General features: G+C 41.3%; 2 protein-coding genes across 6 annotated transcripts in view; both read right to left on the bottom strand.

Moving 5' to 3' along the window:
• The window catches only part of numb (NUMB endocytic adaptor protein), a 59,996-nt gene extending 59,037 nt beyond the window's left edge, over positions 1-959 (bottom strand). For 4 of the 5 annotated variants that reach the window (XM_036150510.1, XM_036150511.1, XM_036150512.1 and 1 more), the window contains exon 1: positions 790-958. The gene's annotated coding sequence lies outside the window, so the exon portion shown is untranslated. Of the gene's footprint in view, positions 1-789 lie in introns of all 5 variants that reach the window. The other variant, XM_036150514.1, reaches the window with a different exon arrangement.
• Positions 960-10,525: 9,566 nt separating this feature from the next.
• galnt16 (UDP-N-acetyl-alpha-D-galactosamine:polypeptide N-acetylgalactosaminyltransferase 16) overlaps positions 10,526-21,166 on the bottom strand; it is a 54,981-nt gene continuing 44,340 nt past the window's right edge. Inside the window, exons 11-15 of the mRNA XM_036150640.1 lie at positions 20,974-21,066; positions 20,450-20,533; positions 19,444-19,570; positions 17,660-17,776; positions 10,526-11,393 (exon numbers count right to left, since the gene is read on the bottom strand). Of these exons, the coding sequence (XP_036006533.1) occupies positions 11,250-11,393; positions 17,660-17,776; positions 19,444-19,570; positions 20,450-20,533; positions 20,974-21,066 (565 nt within the window). The 3' untranslated portion in view covers positions 10,526-11,249. The remainder of the gene's footprint in view (positions 11,394-17,659; positions 17,777-19,443; positions 19,571-20,449; positions 20,534-20,973; positions 21,067-21,166) is intronic.

The following is a 21,166-nucleotide window of genomic DNA, read 5'->3' as shown; positions in this document are numbered from 1 at the left end:
AGTAATCCGACCACCGATCACTGATGCCAGAGTGAGAGATCTCTCCCTCCCCCTGCTAGTAAAACCACTGTACGAGCCAGGAGTCCCACAAAGACACCTTGCACAACAATCTGAGACGCCTTGTCAAACTTTACAAAAATGCAGCGTGTTAAGACCATGAGTCATGACTCAGGCAGGTTGCCCGGCTGCCCGGCTGCCTGGCGTTTCTGGGCCGTATGTTTTCTGATCTGAAGGAGCTAGACTGTTGACACCTTGACAGTAAACTTGGCAGGAAAGCGGATCCCGTGTTTTTTTTTTTTTTTTCCCCGCGGCGGACAACGTTTGTAACGACGACATTACACAAGCGATCCGCGGGGGAAACAAGTCGTGACAGCCCGTGTGTAGGACGAGCCGCACGTTTCCGTCGGAGATGGAGCCCTTCGTTTCGCCGACGGACGCCCTCCCTTCTCTCAAAGTTATCCAGGTAACTTGAGAGCCGTCTGGCCAATTACCAGGATGCGACTAACCGAGGAACCTGCTGCCTCCGCCGGCCGCCTCACCACAACGCGGTCTCGCCTACGTGCGCAGACAGCGGCAGACAGATTCACCAATACCGTTTTTCTCATTCCGCCAAACACTCGGGTTAGCAGGATGGCTTGAAATCGGGAGCTAGCGTAGCTGCGTGTGCCGCATTCAGAAGGGCCAGTGGGCGCTTAGCTCGGCGAGCTAACGCAAGCTTCACCAGGCTCGCTAGTCCCGGCAGGACTCTGCGCACTTATTCGTCTTCTTCCTCTTTGCTCTGTAACTCACCTGTGACCACCTCTGCGACCCGCAAGCCGTCCCGCTCAAGCCGTCACCTATGAACCAAGAGCCGCGCTGTGCCAAAATAATTCAAATTCCACAAAAAAGTGTCGGAGCAGCCCTCCCAGTCCAATCGCCTCAGCCACCGCCGCTGAATGGCTGCTACGCGGAGACTCAACCAAACCTCCTCCTTAGCAACGGACCGCCTCCGCGTGACCTCATTGGCCCGCCCGCTCGCGCAGCTCCGAGGTGATCGATAGCCCATAGTAATGGAGGCAGGGTCAGAAACCCAGCGGTGCGACGATGGGGATGGAGGCGCTAGAAACCCACCGTCAGTAGAACAGGAAATGCATGTATCTCATGCGACTAATGCCTTATTCTGACTTTTAAAACATTTTTGTGACAGATTTGGTTCTTTTTTTGCACCAAGTCGGGATATGGACCCCACTGCGGCTTTGGAATCCAAAGTGAGGGGGTGTTAAATTGATGAATAATACCATCAACCGTGCTACATATTCAGCGATTTCCGCTATATATAATCGTTTTTAGATTATTTAAAACTCAACCTAGGCGTTTCTGGAATTGGTGATTCATCTTTGACGATGAACTCCATGTCTGTGTGGGAAGATTCAAAACAAAGCAATAGTTTAACACAATTCAAAAGAAGGTACAAAGAGGTAATTTTCAATAGATATACACATGGGGACAGAAAGCAATAATGTGTGTATTGAAGATAATAACTTGGTGTAAGGGTTTAGAAAGATAAACCAGCATAAAATGGGAAAATGTATAGGTAAATATTAGTAACTGTTACTTCAAACTGCCACTTTGATTTTGATTTTTTTTTTTTTAATGACAGTCGGACTCTAAAGTCTCAAGTGTTTAGGGGTAGGAGTTTATAAGTTCTCACTTCTTCCTACCCCATTTTGAGCATGATATGTTAACTGAAACAAAAATCTGTATTTTCTCTTCTTTCTTATGCACTTCTTGTTACTGTGCACTATTTTATTTTTATATTTGTATCATGTTCATGTTCGAATAAAATTTCGAATAAGGTCTCCTTCATTGTCTTCATTTTTTGCTCCCTCCATAGATTCTCTATTACAGGGGTTCCCAAAGTAGAGGTCCTCACCCCCCAGGAGGTTACCATGGTGGGGGTCACGACATGATTCAAATAATGATCCAAAATTTCTGAATTTACGATGTCAGAGATATGCTTGTTTTAATATAGCAAATATATGCCTTTAATCATGGAAGAAAAAGAAAAAGTTCTCGAAAAGGTAGGAGTTTGTGTGTGTGTGTGGTAATTTACATCTCTGTTGCCAATCATTTAATTTCTTTAATCTACAATGACTGCAATACATTTTTTTTTTGGAAATTACAAGAAGAAAGTCTCAATATTAGGTGTACAATAATAAAGAATATTACGAGAATAAAGTCATAATATTACAAGAACAAAGTTCCACAATGTTTTGCTTAATCGTTTCAAAATTCTGAAACTAATAATAATAATTTGATGCTGATTTGCTAAAGATAATTAGTATTTCCTTAATTGTGAAACCGATGATGCTCGACATTGTTGCGCGCACACACACACTAACACACACACACACACACACAAAGAGGGTCACTGGTCTCTGACGTTATTATTTTGGGGGTCACAGTCTGAGAAGTTTGAGACCCCCTGCTCTATTAGATCGACGTCTGCAATCTGGAATTCCCTTTTATACACGTGTAAGGGCTCCCAGATGGCAGTGCATAAAAGAGCAGAAGCAAAGCAACAAGGTGGAGAGAACTGTCTGTAGATTTCCGTGACCTGATTTTTGTCAAAGCACGAAGCTGCTGAAAGGACGTAAGAAAAGTCAGCGGCATTGAACCTCCCAAAACGCCCTTGTACTGTCCATCATGTACTAATGGAAAACATCTAGGAATCATCAGCACCCTGCTTAGATCTGGACATCTCACCTGCCTGGGTAATCAGGGAAGAAGGGCCTCTCTCTGTCAGACAGGTAATTAAACTACATAATATGTTGGAGCTCCCATGTGGAGGTATAAAATCCACCCAGAGGGTCAGCGCTTGCTAATGCACTCCACCGGTCAGGCTTTTATGGCACAGTTGATCAAATGGGCATCACAACCCACTGGAATTTAACAGGAACCCATCTTATAGGATGTCAGACCAGGACAAACATAACTCTTAGTCCTGATAAGACAAAGACAGAAATTTTTGACCTGAACTCCACCTGTCGTGTAAAAGGGGGGGGGGGGGGTCTCTGCTCATTACTCTGCCAAGACCATGCCTGCTGGGAAGCATGGCGGTGTCAGCATCATGCTGTGGGGAGGTTTTCATTCAGCAGGAACCGAGAGGGTTTGTCACTTAATTCAGTTCAGCAAGGAGAGTAAAAGATGACACCAAATATAGAGCTTCTTCAAGAAGACTTGCTCCAGATTGCTCTGGACCTCGTACCGATGCATCTTCCAACCAGATAATGACCTAAAGCACACAGACGAGATAACACAGGAGTGGCGTCAGGTACAATCTGCGAATGTCCTTTAGAGGCCCAGCTAGAACTTGGGCTGAACTCCTGAACGGCATTTAATAACCTAATCGGGTTGAAGAGGTTCTGCATAGAAGAAGGGTAGAAAACACCCTAGATGCAGAGTTGAGAATACATTTTACTTAACTTTATTATTATGAGGTATTGTTTATGGAACTATGATTGGAAAAAAATGAATGTAATCCATTTTGGAGTAGGGCTGAAGCATTACCAAATATGGAAAAAGTGGCACACTGATTACTTCCCAGATGCACCGTAAATACTTTTGCACAACTTTATTTAGATCTTGATTCACATTGATTCACATTGGCCTATTCAAAGCGAGGCTTTTAATAGACCATGATTGCTCATCGATGACTTATGACTCCGATATGTTTCCATGATTAATGTTGCTTTGCAGGTTATTCATTGAAGTCAAGTGTTTAAATATCCATCTTCAGATTTAAAAAATTATTTTCTTTGACCGCTGTTAGACAAGCGGTCAAAGAAAATAGCTTTTCCACTATGCTCGCTGTCTATGTGAAATGAAACCTATCTACCTATTACGCCCTGCTAGGTAATGGTCACGCTTCGGGGGAAGGTTTGGATACGTCCATCTCCCTCACATCCTTCCAAATTCAACACAGAGGATTTCAAATCAGTGCCATTTTCTTACTGTTTCACCTCGTTTTGTCAAACTGAATCAAACTCACTTTTTTTCACGTTCATTGTCCTCATCGTTCTCTCCTGTTTTCATGCAACCCCCCCTCCCCCTCTGATGATGACACACTGGACACTCCAAAAGGCCACAAGTTTATCTGCATTCCTTGCATAGTTTTGAAGTTTACAAAGCAGCAGTGTTGCATATTTTGTGCCTGCAAAGGTTACGAAGAGAACAAAGGACACACACACACACACACACACACACATACACACACACACACACCAACAAAGGCAACAAAGTTGTCAGGCCTGTTACAGTATGTTGATGATTGCCATGTAAATGTGTTTGTGGAAGTACTTCAATGGAAAATGCTCCTTCTCTCTGTCAAACACTTACACTAACTTTTTTTTTGTCTCCTTTTTAATGTTAATAATCTCATTATTTTTATGTCCAGTATAAAAAATGTAACCCTAAAGAAATCAATCAACATTTGTAAGTGAGGATTTTTGTGTGTGTGTGAGACTCCTTTCCATTTCCTTTTTTAGTTAGGCTATCCCGCCCCCGTGTGGTCAACATTGGTAAGTTCAACAACAAAGCACTGACCCAGACGCTCAGTTTTGTGCAATATTAGACCTTTTTTTCCCCCCCAGGAAGACGCTTACAATAAAGTTAGCCTAACGACCCTGCTTTCCTCCAAACCTGCGCAGGAAATCACTGCTAGAAGTTTTTTTTTTTAAAGAAAAAAACAATCTGATACAGGATAAAGGAGGAGTACAGGATGTGCAAACCTAATTGGAAGTTAGTTTAGGATTTGAGTTTGAATAATAAATCAAACATCTAACCTATAGATGATGACTGGGATTCAAATCTTCTTTTATGTAGTTCATCACTTTATGCCAGGAGAACTACCTGGGGTTGGGTCCTCGCTGTGACGGACGTGGCAGCGACAAAGCCGCTTTGGTCCATGTGTTTGGGACCCATCCAGCATCAGCTCTTTGCTTTCTCTTTTTGGTGCAGTGGGTGAGGAGGACAGGCGTGTTGCTTATGTGCGCTGGCCCTGTGACGCACAATACGGACACCACGCTGGCTTTCAGGCGTTGAGACCTCAGGCGGTGTCAGAGTCAGAGAGAGAGGTTTGGTGGGAGCCCTTCCCTGACATATTGATTGGGTCTTTTTATGTCGTCCTGGATGGTTTGCTCTGTTGATTTGAGGCAGTTCGCATGGATTTGATCACCTGCCTTCCTGACGCAGAGACCTATAGAGACATATCTGCAGCCAGGGTGTAGCAGCAGCCAGAGGAAATGTCCTAATTTTCTTAAATGCAGTGAAGCTGTTTAATATCTTTTCGTATTTGTGTATGTTATTTTGAGTAAATTTACTGCCCATCTTGCTCCTGTTGTCCCCTGGGGCGTTGGGGTGGTGGTTTATTATAGGATGGAAACTTTTCAGAAACATATTCTGAGTAAAAATAAACAGCGTATTCCTCACTGGCAGTCTGTGTCATAAAATAAATCTCAAGGCTAAATTAGTTTTTAAAAGCTAGATGTATGTGGGTGGGGAATCATTTTCCAGCACTGCATGAATAACTATCTCCAAACCATCTCCTAAGATAACCATAACCATTGGGTCTTCAACGTTATCTCTGAAATGGCCAAATATGACTCTTTACACGAGGTTTCATGCCTGCCCTACTTTGCTTTGCAAAAGCATTCATACCCCTTCTTTTTTCAGTTTTTTTTTAAAAGTACAACATCAAGATGTACACGATGGACGAACACAAAATGTCAAGGAGAAAGTAGGCGACATATAGAATCAGGAAACAGCGGTGTGCATTTGCATTCAGTCGCCTGAGTCAATATTTTGTCAAAACACCTTCACCTTGGCAACAGGAATGCGTTTAAGAGCTTTACACATTTCTGGGAGGGAAATTGTTGCTTTGACCGCTCCATCCTATCCGACAAGCTTTGTCGGATAGGATGGAGATCGTTGGTGAGCTGCAATTTCTAAGTCTTCCCACAGAAACTACATTTGGTTTTGTTCTGGACTTTGACTGGACCGTTCTAACACACCATCATGCCGAGCCATTCTATCGTAGCTCTGGCTCTAGATTAAAGTTGATCTGTAGGAAGGTGAACCTTGGCATACTTCTTTTTATTTAACTAACAGTTTGTCTTACAGTCCAACCATCTCCCCATCAACTGAAGAAGAGAAGCATCCCCTCAGCATAACGTTGCCATCATGTTTCTATGTGGAGGTGTGCAGTGTTGGTTTTACCCCACATATAGCATTTTGCATTAAAGCCGAAAGATTCTGCTTTGGTCTCGGATCACAGCACCTTCTTGCGCGTATTTCCTTTGACATTGCGCCTTTGCTTTTTTTCTTGCCACTCTTCCATAAAGGTTAGCTTTGCGGATCACACACCTGAGTTGTTCTGCAGACAGAATGGCCCAGCTGGGCTGTGGATCTCTGCAGCTCCTCCAGAGTGGACTCTTTTTCTGCCTCTCTGAATTACACCCTCCTTTACAAAGTAGCTGACTTCTGAATGCCATTTGTTGCATAGTATTTAGTGGCATCAGAGGAAAGGAGGCTAAATACAACTAAATTACTATTTTCTTTCCACATTGCAACTACACTGCCCGTTGTGTTGGTCCATCATATTAAATTCCAATGAAACGCATTAAATATGATTCTAATTTTCCAAGGCACTTTACAGCGAATATCTGGGTTCCTACCATACAGTGGAACAGATGAACCGCAGCGATCCATCATCCACAATGGATTCTCTAATGTACATCCTTATAAGCAATCCTGGAAGAGTACAACTTTTAATAATTAATTTAAGTCTTGCTCTTGTTGATGTTTTATTATTTAAGATGGATGCAGAGTTCTAATTTCCATGAAACATGTTTCCAGCTATTGAAAGTTTACAGTTTTCGAAGACATTAAATGAAATTGTCCTGTCATTCTCTAAGTGGTTTTCTCTGCAGTGTTTCTTTTCCCAGTGAGATTTTGGCTACTTTAGTAAAATATGGCTATTATTATCATAATAATTTCATAAAGTTTAACCCAAAATTATTCACACCCAAGGCAAATTCAGTTATAAAGTCATGTTTTAACTTGACTGACATGTTTAAAATGGCAGGAAGTCATGTAATCATTTTGGATCGGCCCAGCCAGGGTCCCGACTTGAATCGTACCGAGAATCTATAAAGGGAGCTAAAGGTTAGGGCAGGGGTGTCAAACTCATTTTGGTTGAGGGGCCGCATTCAGCTTAATCTGATCTCAAGAGGGCCACACGAGTAAACTCACTGCAAGATTAAATAGAACTAATAAAAGTGGACTTGTTGTTGATTTTTATATTAAATGAATTTCACTTTTACACAATATATTATGAATAACCTCAGCGTTTTTAAGAAAAGTATGTGCAATTTCAACAATACTTTTACTCAGTTAAACATTTACTTAAGTGCATTATGCATAAGAACTGATCACAGTGATTATACAATGTTGAAAAACATTTATTCACATTTTTTGGAACTTAAAAACACTGTCCTGCATGACAAAATACATGAAACAGATAAAAATTAAGAAATGATTTAAAATCTATTTTCCACATCTGAAGCTCAGTGCTACCATCTGCTGATTAAAACACAGCGCCCCTCGTGGACAATATATGAACTGCAGATTTTCAATTAAACAAAGTACATGTTTTTTCCAATAATTGTTTTATCATTCTCTTCCTTTTATCTCCTCATTCTTTCACCTTTTCTTTTTTCTTCTTGTTCTTCCTTTCCTCTCCTACTTTCCCATTGTAGTGTCCATATCATTTGAGATATTCCCCGCATGAATCATAATAAAACTATTCACATTCATAAATCAAGCGGAGCACTATGGCAAAAGCCGTACTGCTCCACTTGTGAAAGTCAAATCTGATGAGCTCTTTTTGGCATTAAGACAGGACACTGAAAAAAAAAATCTTTTTTTTTCTTTTTTTTTATAATGATAATGCATTTAGCCACCGGGCCGGACTAAATTGTTCGGTGGGCCGGATCCGGCCCGCGGGCCGTATGTTTGACACCCCTGGGTTAGGGTGATGGCGAGGAGTCGGCAACACTTCGAGTTCATCACCAAGGAGAAATCTTCACAATACGAGCGGACAGTTTCAGAAAGCTGCTGGGCAGTGATGAGAAGGCTTCCGTTGCTGTAATGTTGTCGATAAAATATTTTTCCAGTGATTATTGAAGAGGGTATAAATAGTTCTTGACCAGCCAATTCTGAGTAAAATGTAAAGAAAATAGATGAAATACTTTCTGGTTTTTTTTACGTTGCTTTATCATCTTTTGAGAGACAAACATCTCATTACCTATTAGAAACAAGCTTATTGGTTGAATGAGAACAATTTTAAATCTAAATCTCTCCGGGGGTGATGAATAATTTGGGGCTGAATTGAACGTTCAATATGTCTTGGCTGTATTTTTGTTGTTGTTTGAGTCTGTGTGAACAGGATTTGCTGTGCCTTTTGTCTGTTTAAAACAGGAGCACACGTCACTGCAATGAAGTCTGTTGAATAAATAATAATAAATATAAGTAATAAACCAATAAATAAAGTCATGCAGTATTGATTCTCCTGAAAATAAGTATGTTTTGTCTTAGGAGCTGGCAGCTATTCCATGAAACCTGTCTGACCCTGCCATCATACAGTGGCTCATCCGCACAGCAGATCCTGCCGCAGCAGTCTCGTTAGAGCGTAATCAAATTCATAAATCCATTACAGTGAACTGCGTTTCTCTGATAACAGGAACTGCAGCGCATATCGACGCGGGGTCATGCCCACCGCAGACGTGGCCTCAGACTCATTCCTTCTGTATCCCGAGGACTGAGACGATGACAAGAAGAGTTTCCGCACATCACCGCAGCTAAAAGTGTCTGGAGAAAGTACCGAGCGATTAAGATGTGTGTCTGAACCCCACCCCCTCAACTCCCTGGATGTCCCAATTCATCTTAAGACCGATGGCCAGTGCTTGTAAATTACAAATAAGAGATCAGCCAGAGTACATCCATGATGGATTACTCCTGGCAGACTGAAAAACAGGGAGACATAACCTCATTAGTTATCTCTGGAGCTCTAACATTTAACAACTGATGAATGGAATAGTAGATCACATCCAAAACCCCATATAAAAAAAACGTGTGTGAAAAACCAACTATTGACTTATTAGGGACATACCACCTCGCCCTTTACTCTGACACCCATAGATGAAACCAAGCACCTACAGAAGTCCTCCTATTAGTTAATAGAGTCCATCTGAGTGGGATATAAACTCAGTATTAATCCAGCGGTTCTGTTTCTGGCCTCAGAGGTTTCTAGGACAACATTGGTGGGCGAACAGCATCATGACGACCAAAGGACACAACAGGGAGAACGTACCGGAGAAGATTAAAGTCAGGTTGAATGCTTGGCCATCCAAAAAATAGAAAGAGTACAGCAAAACTGCAAACCCACCAAGGCGGGGCCGTCCACCTAGACTGACTGGCTGGGCAACGAGAGCAATAATCAGAAAGGTATAGCCAAGCGGCCCATGGGCAGTGGCGGTTCTAGACCAAATTTACCAGGGGGGCCAAGGTGGGGCCAGTGTTTTTTCACAGGGGCACAGAACAAAAAAATGAAACAATAAAATGGCAATATTTAACTGTGTAATAATATTAAGTGAGCCACTTGTGGTTTTGGAACTGCAGGTTTCGGACCCCTTATCTAGCAGTTGAAAACTTTGCCCCCAGCTCAATACGGCTAAAGCTAAACATGAAACATCTTAATTTTTAAATCCTTCTAAGAGGAAAACTGTATAAGTAAAAAATAAAATTGGTCAAAGCAACCAATCAGTTATGGTTTCTTTGAAGTGTATTTAATGTTATGTCTTTAGTACAGGGGCCATAACAGGGGCCAGGACCATTTCTACAGGGGCATGGGCCCCTGTCGGCCCCTGTCTAGAACCGCCCCTGCCCGTGGGAGCTCTGGAGGAGCTGCATAGACCCTCAGCTCCTGGGGGTAGAATCAGATGTCAGCACAACTATTAGCCGTGTGCTAAACTCCAGCCTTTTCGGAATAGCAGTACATCGTTCACTGTTTTGCTGTAAGAAGAGAGCTGTTTTTGATAAGGAAGGCAGGGGCAGAAGTGTCAGGGAAACAGCAAACGTGGATGAAGATGTTCTGGTCAGGCCAGACATAAACTGAACTTTGAGTGGAAGAAAGATAACTCAGCACAACGTCCCCACAGTAAAATACGGGCGGCGGAATGCCTGTCTTAAGCAGAGACGAGGAGGCTGGACAGAGAGGATGGGAAGAAGGCTGAAGCTACGTTTAGGGCAGGTCAGGAAGAAAAGTCGTTAGAGGCTGAGATATATGGAACCGGCGAGGAGTTTCCCCTTCCAGCAGGATGACGACCCTAAACACACGACCAGATCTACGACAGAACAGTTTAGAGAAAAAAAAGAAAAAAAAGAATACAGCACACACCTGTAATGGGGTTTAATAATACCAATATTGTTTGCACTATTATGCAATTTATTTTAGAAATGGCTCCAATGCTACTGTCTTTGTAACCACGTTTTATTTTTAAAACCACATACAGATTACACAAAAACAAGGACCTGTTTCAGATATTTACATAACATTTTTTTTTTTTTTTTTAGGAGACAGAAACAAAAGGAAAAAAATAAAATCAAAAACATTCTTTGGGTCTGACCGTGCAAAACAATAAATAATGTCCTGACAGTGCTTTGCTAATCAGCAACAATAAAGCTCCCGTTTTCCGGGGGGGCCGCGCACAAAGCCGCCCTGGTCCCTCGCGGCCTTTCGACGCGCCTAAAACCGGGCTGCTTCACAAAAGCAGTGACTTTGATCGAAGAGTCGCTCAGGCGCTTGCTACAGTAACCGCTTGCGCTCGTCAAATCGTTTCAAAACGAAAGCAAACCGTGGACCGCAGTAGAAACAGAAACAAAGTGGTGAGATGTGCAACTTTTTCAGTGGAAAGCTTAGAATACATAGAAGATTATGCTGCGTCCTCGCAGGATGAACCGCTGTACACAGAGGACCTCAGGAGGGTTTCCCCTCAACAAGGCCTTAAAATGATCAGTCAGAGGTTGACGTCAGAGAAACACAGTTTTGACTTCGTCTGTCCCTTAGCAACTCGACCGGTTCCCCCGCCCCCCTCCTCGTGTCCTTCTGCGGACCGCCTCCACAGTCTCCTACCCTTCCCATCAGGCACGCTTCAGGCGACGACCTGCGGCTCCCACGACTGGCCGGCCATCTGGGGGCGGCACTGCGTGATGACCAGGGGTCCGCTGGCGCTCTGGCTGTCCAGGCACAGGCCGCTCACCATGTGCTGAAGAGCCGGGCCTTTTGGCCTCCACTTCTGCAAAGAGATTGGGGGGAGGGGAAAAAAAGGGAAAAGCTGTTTCAGTCTGTACAGAGACACCCTGGCGCGCTCTCTGGTTTGCTTTCCACGATGTGCATCAGCACAGGAGGATCATGTTAGTAATGAGTAATGGCCTGACTCAGGCTGGGATTAGTGAATTATACTGACAAACAGTATGCACCGTGGATACGTCCCAGAACATCCAGCAGCACCGCCCCAGGAGCAGAGCGTCACATGAAGACAGGGGCAGCTAGGTTTGGTGGATAGCACGTACAGTTACCTATCGTAGACATCTGTGGATACCAATTGTCTTATAGGAGGTGGTGGAAGATGTCACAGCACCCCATCCCCGATTTTAATTAAATTTTTTTTTAGGAGAAATCAGCATATTTTTGCACATAATTATGCATCATTTCATTTTTTGTCACACTTCTTACTATTACAGTTACAGGGGGCCTAAAACAGCCTCAGTTATTTACACCCGAACTAATGTTGGGTGTATGTAACTAAACTTAATGTAACTGAAGTTTATCTTTAATATTAATGGCTTGATGTTATTTTTGTCATATGAGGTTCATAGCTAGTTAAAAGCTGACTGCAGGTCAGGCTAAAAGCCATTTATATTGCTGTTAATATCATATATTGAAAAAGGGTGTGGGAATGTTGATGGTGTGGCACGTTGTTAGAAACCATTGTCATATGTAGTAAATTAATCCATACATATGTTAGAAAATGTAAAAGGGCTTCTGGGTAATATTCAGAACGACAGCTTTAATGCATTAAAACAGAAAACGGCAGAGGATACTTTTTTTTTTGGGGGGGGGCAGAACATTTTTCCTTCTTCAGAGGGTGCAGTTTACAATTTCTGTCTGGACATGATATTCAATGCAATGTTGAACGCAACACTTAAAATATATTTTTTCTTTAGTCAAGTCGCATTGCACATTTTTGAAGATGCATAAAATGCAACATGAGCCTTTGAGTCAGAATGATTCACCCATCAAAGAAATGGAGCATATCTGCTTTTCACAACAAAATACTGATCATGCCTAAACATATTGTACCTCTGATAAATGTAATCATCTGCTACGCACCAGGGATAATCTCTAAAATGTCTCAAATAGTTCAGCTTGTTGGAAATTGAAATTCATTTGAATAACTTTGAAGTATTATTACTGATGGTTATGTGTTTTTTTTAAGCAAAATTTAGTTTTGCAACCTCAGTGTTGCAAAACATTCTGAAATACCATAACATTTCTGACACATTTTTAAATTTTTATTTTGCCTTTTCTGATAAAGCCCATCCTCTGCTGCTTTGGAACTAACTTTAGATCAGATTAACTTTTTTTTTTTTTTTTTTTTTACTACTATAAACTGCATGGGCCACTGTCACACCCCAAATTCCCCGCTGTGGGAAGGTAAAGGAATTTCTTATCTTCTTATGTTAGCTTAAATTATTATAAATGGTTACAATTAAAGCGACAACGGATCATTATTGGGTCTTTCAGCTGGATAACTTTTAAAACATATTGCCAAACCAACAGACCAACAAACTTTATTTCTATTATGTGTAGAATAATGCCACTGCAATAATTGGTGATTTCATTCAAAGACCTTCACACATCTTTACTACTGAATTTAATAACTTATACCAGAACTGTGACAATATTAGCGTCAGCTAATGTGCTAAAAATTGACTGCGCTGAATTCTGCGCGTTGATTAAACTCCTTAAACTCGACAGTGCACTGGTTTTCCTGAAGGCGTTTCTCCACAAGGTTCTGCACGCACAGCGGTAGAGCAGGTTGGACAAGAAAGATGCGCCAGAAGCTGCAGACAGTGAGACAGTTTGCTCCTTAGGCACAGGCTGCCCACAGACCGCAAAGGACGCTGCGCCTGTCTCCTTTTTTAGCTCAATCGATAAGTGGATAGAGCCGCTGAACTCCAGGCGCGAGAGCGTTAAGTACAGATTTATGGAGTCACATGGACGGAGTCTGCAGCCGAGCGAGGGGTTAATCTTAAAATCCCCGAGAAAGTGTCTCCGTGTATGTGTGTCGCTGGGAGTAAACATGGACTGCTGCAGGGGCGTGACCTGTTTGGGCCTGGAGGAGCAGGAATGTTTGGACAGCAGAACCGCAGACAGACAAAAATGAGGTCTAACGGTGATGCTGCTGTGACTGCTGGCTGTGGGTGACATGATGGAACACAGTGTAACATGCACCGCAGGTTCATGGCAGGCTTGGAGACGCTGCGTGTAGGGTAGAAGGTATTATGTACGCCAAATGTGTTTTAAAGTTTGTATTTAATAGTAAGGAATTCTGAGGGTTTTGCCCAGTGCTCACTTGAAAAACGGAGATAGACGATGTGAAAGTCTGAAACTCAAGACATGAACTAGCGTTGTGTCTGCACACATGCCAGAGAATATGGCAATGACAGACCTCATGTTAAATGTTTATTTATAAGTATCTTCACAAATTATTCATCCTCTTACATATTGTCAAGTTGCAGCTACAAAGCTTTGTGCATTCTGATGAAGGCAAATGCTAAAAATATTAAAAGTCTGGTTTGTCTTTGTCTTCAGCCCCCTTTACTCTGAAACTTCTAAATAAAACCCAGTAAAACATCCCGTTATTATTACACTGAGACCACACTGTGTGTAATTTAATCTTAGCATAATTGTGTAAGAGCCTCAGAGGGTTGCTAGAGAACCTTAGAGAACAAATATACAAACATCAGACAGATCAGGGAGGAAGTTCTGTTCATCTCACAGAGGCCTGTCATCTGAAACTGGAGGAGTACAGGAGGCGAACCTGCCACAACACGGCCATCAGTCTGAACTGACAGGCTGAGTAAGGACAGCATTTATTGGAGACAAGTGATTACTCTGGAAGAGCTGAGAGATCCTAAGATCATGCGGGAGAATCTACAGGACAACTTTTTGGCATGTGCTTGACAAATTTTGGCCTTTTGTGAAAGAGTGGCAAGAGGAAAGTCATTGTTGAAGGAAGGCCATACTACCTCTAACTATGGGAAGGACTCCACAAACCCATGGAGGCAGGTGCTCTGGTCAGATGAGACCAAAATTAAAGCTTTTGACTGACAATACAAGGTGTAAAATTTACTCTGTGCGCTGCACAGCGGCGCAGTTAGTAGCACCGTCGCCTTGCAGCAAGAAAGTCCTAGGCCTGGCGTCTTTCTGCCTGGAGTTCGCATGGTCTCCCTGTGCATGTGTGGGTTCTCTCCGGGTACTCTGGCTTCCTCCCACAGTCCAAAAATATGACTTGTTAGATTAATTGGTTGTCTCCGGGAGAAAATTACCCATCGGTATATGCATGGTTGTTTGTCCGATGTATCTCTGTGATGGACTGTCGACTTGTCCATCCTTCCAGCTGGTCAATGACCCTAAACATACAGCCACAGCAATGATGGGATGCTTTAGATCGGAGCACATTCATGTGTTTAAATGGCCTAGTCAAAGTCCAGATCTATTTTAGAACTTACAGACAGTGTCTAGCAATCGGCTTGAGCTATCTCGCAAAGAAGAATGGTCAGAAATTCCAGTTTCTAGGTGTAGAAAGCTGACTCGGGGTGCTGTTGGCTTATGGGGCTGAGTGCATGAGCTCCCCACACGTTTCAGATTTCTATTTTCAAGAAATGTTAAAAAAACGTTTTCCACTTTCCTTCTACTTTACAGACGTTTGTGTTGGTCTGCAAGACATCCCCCAATAAACCCATTAAAGTTTGCGGTTTCAACAAGGCGTTAGTGAAAACGTTGAAGGGGTATGAATACTTTAGCAAGTTACCGTATTCATTTCACAAGTCAGTGTAAAGACGCTTATCAAAGAAAAAAGATATCCATTGGAAACGGGTAGAAACAAAATGAGATTCAAAAGGAAAAACTATTAAAGCCTGAAGAACTATTGACGACAACCACTTTAAAGGATTACAAGAAAAATGTGGCTTCTTGGAAGCAAAATGCTGACAGATGGGGGTGGGGGGGGGGGTGCACTGGCTCTTGCACAGCACTGCATTTCATTATCTTCATTTAATTTATGCGCAGCCTTTAATTTAGTAAAGCAGCAATGAACATAATATTTTATGCAAAACCCAAAGCTACATCAACATGGTATTTCTAAAGACAGAAAGTGTCTACAACATATGAACACTAGGATAGAGAAGCCTTATACGTACCAGACTGTTTTCCAGCAGAGAGATTAGGAAAAAAAAAGCCTGAGTAATGCTGGTGATGGATGACATGTCCACTTTCTCACAGAAAGACAGACCAGTACACAGTCAAGAGGAATTTATTTTCCCTTCTTTCTATAGCGATGCCAAATATGTCCATCAGAAATAAGTGGTTGACTGTTGATGGGAAAGCCCCTAAAGAACGCTGAAGGGATCGTGATGGGCCAAGTAACGGAGGAGAAGAAGCCTTGGCAAGAGTCTGAACTCCTGCAACGCCCCAAATCACGAACAGATCAAACTCCCCGTCCACGCAGGATGTTAGTATTTAACGTCCACAAAAAGGAGAACAAGGAAGGAACCAGCAGGGGCTGGAGTCTTTAGAGTGCTTGTTCAGCTGCTCCACCTATAAAATCAGCCTGCCAGGATCTGCATTAGTAGAATAAGGCCATTCGAGGTCTCACACAGCTCCTCTGGCAGCAACACATCTGTTCTCAAATTACCTCTTATCTGTAAATCCTTCAAGATTTAACTCTAAAAAACCTCATTATAGTCAGAAAACAGAACACTCCATACTTGATCTGTGTGAAACCATATTTATACATACATACATATATATATATATATATATATATATATATATATATATATATATATATATATATATATATATATATATATAGTTTTTGTTGTATTTTCCTACAGTTATTTACAGTTATCCCCAGTCAAGGGTTAGCTTTAGCTTTGACTCATTTATTGAGTAAAGGGAGGCTATCCAAAAACAACCTGGACTTTTGTGAAAAAGGAATTGAGACTCTTTTAAAAAACTGTTTTAATTCAACCAAATTACAGATTTTAATGGCACAGCATCTTAATCTGATTGGAGTTTGGACTTTGACTAGACCACACCAAAACGTTCTTTTTTTTTCTTCTTACCATTCAGAGGTGGCCCTGCTGGTAAACTTTGGATTATTGTCCTGCTGCCTAACCCAAGTGGGCTTGAATTTCAGATCATCAACTGATGCTTGGAAATTTTCTTTTAGAATTAACGGTGTCATCAATAACGACGAGTCGTCCAGGCCCCTAAGCATCAAAGCAGCCCCAGACCATCACTCTACCACCACCGTGTTTGTTGTTTTTCTAAAATGCTGTATTAGTGTAACACCAGAAACACACTTTCAAGTTCAACATTTACTGAGCTCCCTCAGTAAATGTTTTCTTTTCCCAAACGTTTAGGGAATCGTTTATTTTATTTTTTTGGCTGAATGTGAGACGGGCCTTTGTGTTCTTTTTGGTAAGCGACATTTTTGACAATTGACTTTGCAGTGATTTAAATGTTCTCAGTTCTTTTCAGATTTGCTCAATGTGTTGGTGATGAATGTGTTGTCAATTATGGTCGACCATTCAAAGCCTGTGAAGGTTCTCCACTGTTTTGTGTTTTCTCTATTTGTGGATAATGTGGTAAACTGGAGTCCCAAAGTCAAGCCTGAAGTCTTTAAAGACGAATCCAAGTCAAATCTCAAGTCTTTTAACTCAAGCATAAGTCTAGTCTTAAATAATTTAAAAAAAACCTTTTCTCATTGTTATACCCTATTTATAGTCCACAACTGACAAACATCACTGTTACACCCTGCTACAGTAGAATATGTGTATGCAGCACATAACTTGTCAAAGGGATACAGTCTCTGACTTACTATTGAATTTGTTTCATTTCTAATCGTAAGAGATGAAGATTGCATCTAGGACTTGAGTGTCAAACCATGTCAAAATTACACATTTGCCATTATATGGCTAAGTTACTGTATATGGAACATCCACAAAGCATCAACAGTTTCATGGTATAGTTAAAGAAGTATTTGTATGCATTAAGGTGTATTAAGAACTAAAAACTCTGTGTCAAGGGTAGTTGTCTTGCAAACAGAAGGTCAAGGCAATTAAAACCCAAGTTCCCCACATATTGATGTATAAATGTGAATGGATGTGGCTATAGTACAAGATGCTTTAAATAGTATGAATGAGAAAGCTCTATATAATTTCCCCCCATTTAGCAAGACATGGCAAACAAAATGTTTCTTCCTCTTACCTGTCTGGGCTCTTTTGAGTTGCAGGACTCCATCTTGACTTTTGACCCTGCTGTGAAGGCAGAAATGGCCAGGCACAGGTCCTGTTGCCGAATCAGGGGCTCCGATAGCTCCCATTTCTGCAAACCCAGAAAGCAGGGGAAAGTGTGGACACCAGGTATCGAAAGCTTGAGTTTTCAGAAAAAAATTCATTCTCATTTAAGCTTTTTTAAAGTAAAACATTTTACAAGTGACATTCGCGTTTGTATTTAAGATTTTAGTAAGAGCAGAAATGTATAGATTTTAAAAAAAATTGATTTTCTATTTATTGTAGTGTTTCCTATTTGTCCACGTATGTTGGCATATCTAAAAACATGCTATGTGCTTCTGAATGTAATATTAAATGGAATAAATTTAATTAAATGGAATATTAGGTGATCAAGTTCTGATACATATTTAAAGTATGTGTCTGTAAAGAGTGTGAATGTGTATCTTTCTATTGTTGTGACATTACATTTTTTCTCCATTATTAAGGAGCAACCAATCATTTAAAGATGAAGATTCAGTCATTTTAAATACCTCAAAGTGGTCAAATGATTATTAGGTAAATCAATCAGAGATAAGGTTGGGAAGCCGTCAGGAGCTGACAAACATTTAGCATGCAGACATAAGTTAATCTTCATCAGCGCAGACAAAGCAACTGCATAGCATACCATGGAACTGTTGTGACTTTGGTGTACCCCTTATTTCAGTTCCATAGCGGCAGAGCCCGTGTGTGGTAAATATAGTATCTCAGAGTTGAAACCCTCATGTCGTAGAATATTGGATGTGTCTGAACGATGTGTGGTAGCTGGGTTTAGTTGCTGATCAATGTATGCTACATTGTTACATGTAAACGGACGCAACACTGGAGCGTTACTAACTTAAAACTGCACATCTTCTTAACCACTGAAAAGCAGGGCAGATACTCAATAGTATTGTCTTCAATAAGATATTGATGTTTACTGCCAAAATTTCTTCAGCACTATTCCGAAAAGAGTCAGTTTAGGGACCTGGTTAGAGTTACTTCCAAGAAAGAAAGTTTGTATTATGTGTATGCTTCTATTATAGATTTAGCTCTTGAGTTAATGTGATTCTCTTCAGTTTAATTCAGTGCAATTCAATACAGGTGTAAGACTGTTTTTAAAAGTTTTGGCTTGTATTTCTTTTTCCAATTGCAACATAAACGTTAGTAGCTCTTTAAGATTGCAACCTGAAAGTAATATTTTCAAAACCATTTGTAGTATCACTTCTTAAAACATATATTAAAGAAAGGGATTTCAGATAAGCTGGCCGAGGTGAGACCTGCCCAGGGTGTATACTTCGTCTTTCTTCCTAAGACACCTGAAAATATGCACCAGGCCACAGGTGAACCTGCATGAATAAGTGAATATAGACATTGGATGTATGAAGGGTAGAGATGAATTAGCGGACCTAATCAACACGAGGCTATCTACTGGTTGCTTTAAACTGGGTTCACATTGTAAGATTTCAGGCCGTTGCTGATAAAATATTTCATTTTTAAAGAATTTTGAGAACACTCATAGGTCCAAAGCATTAGTTAGCAATCTGTGGTTGTTCAGCATGATGGGATCACGGATGGCCAATTTAGCGGACTCACACCCAAAGATGACTTATGACAAATATCAAGCAGTGTCAGAAATGTCCTGGAAATATTGAGCTGGGCTGCTTCACCAAGCCTTTTAAAGCTAAGAGTGAGATTACACAGTAGTTTTCAAACATGACCTGTTATCTACGGTCTCCTGACCTGTGACTGCGGTCTATTGGTTCCAGCGCCCCTGCACTCTGCCAGCCCGATGCCGTCCCTCCCACGGGTCTCCAGACACAAACTGCCTTGTTTCAGCACACTGGATACCGCTTCCTGCTCAGGGACCCTGAGGAAATCAAAGACAGAGAGGAGGGAGGTCAATGAAATGATCTTATTACAAACAATAAAGAGCAGATAGACTGCAGTGATGGGTAGCTGTATCGAGTAATTGCATCTCTCCACAAGTACTGTGTCTTATTATGGCAAGCTCTTCTAGACATATATAGTTACGCCGTCAGAGCCCAGTTGTTTGCAGCACATACAGCTGAAGAGGCCAGAAACACAAGCTGTTGAGATCCTGATATAAATCAAGGCAAACGGTCCCATCTGAAATCGGTTACCTTTGGACGGCTTATTTTTTAACTTGGGGGATTGCTACCCTCTTCAAAGTTATTAAATAACTTTTTCCAATTTAACTTTATCACTTTTTATATACTGCACAGCAAAAATAAAAAAGTTTTGATATCAGAATTATATGTATGCCAAAGGGAAAAAATGTATTCTTTATATTCTTAATAAATATAAAAACCTGATGACTATTTGTGTTCAGCTCCTCTTCTTATGATGGACTAAAATAAAACCGAGTACAATCTCCTGCTGAAATCCATTCACTTTACTTGCTTGATACATTTATCCGTGCTAAATTAATAAATGATGGGAAGTTTGATGAAGCTAAAACTGGGCTCTACTGGAAAAAAACCTGTTGCAAAAGACTTGGAAAGACTTTAAAACTTATGTTCTCAGATGGTCTCCATCCATTCTGGCTGAGTCTGAGCTTTTTTGCAAGGAAAAACAGGGAAATCTTTAATTTGCTACTGTAGCTAGACGGACAATGTTTAAAATTTTTTTACTTTTACTCAGCGTACAGATTTAAGTTCAGCTATGTTTCCCCCTACAAAAGCAAATGCAGACCACAGAAAATATTTCCTTTGCTAAATTGTCTCACCTCAGCTCAGGATAGACGTTCTCCATGTACCAACGGAAAGGTTTGCAATTCAATTTTCGCCGCAGTGTCAGACGGTCGGCGATGCTGTAAACAAAAGGAGAAGAAGAAGAAAAAAAGCAGGAGGAGCAAAACAAAGGGAAAATCATGTAAAATGGTAGGAGTGAGAGATGGGAGGAGAGACAGAGATGATGGAAAGTATAAAAAAAAGTATTAGAAAAAGCAAGTATAAGAAAACAGAAAACCCCAAATCTTCCCTATTGACATAATCACTGATTTTTCTTACATTATAAAAGTTTTTACACATTAAACGGGTGACATTTACCCCACAAGAGCAGATATACCTTTAAAAATAGTAAATAATAGCTGCGCTTTTAAAAGCATGACAGTAAGCATTTTTTAAAAGTGTAGCGTGCCTGACTAAAATGGGTCTGACTTGTGTGAAACATTGCCCGTCCTATTTTTGGGCGCCTGTCTTCATGCTGGATCATACACAAACTGAGGAGGTATAATTCTAAGAGACAAACCTGCCAAAGGCCTTGCCCTGAGCGGACGGCCGTGCGGAGTAGTAGTACTGTTTATACTCATCCATCCACACCTCAGCAGCCCGTCGGGTGTTCCTGCATCGACACACACACACACACACACACACACACACACACACACACACACACACACACACACACACACACACACACACACACACACACACACACACAC

Source organism: Fundulus heteroclitus, chromosome 19 (genome assembly GCF_011125445.2).
Source record: "Fundulus heteroclitus isolate FHET01 chromosome 19, MU-UCD_Fhet_4.1, whole genome shotgun sequence".
NCBI lineage: Eukaryota > Metazoa > Chordata > Actinopteri > Cyprinodontiformes > Fundulidae > Fundulus > Fundulus heteroclitus.
The sequence above is the reverse complement of the archived record's forward strand: the minus strand, read 5'-3'. Positions and strand labels throughout refer to the sequence as shown.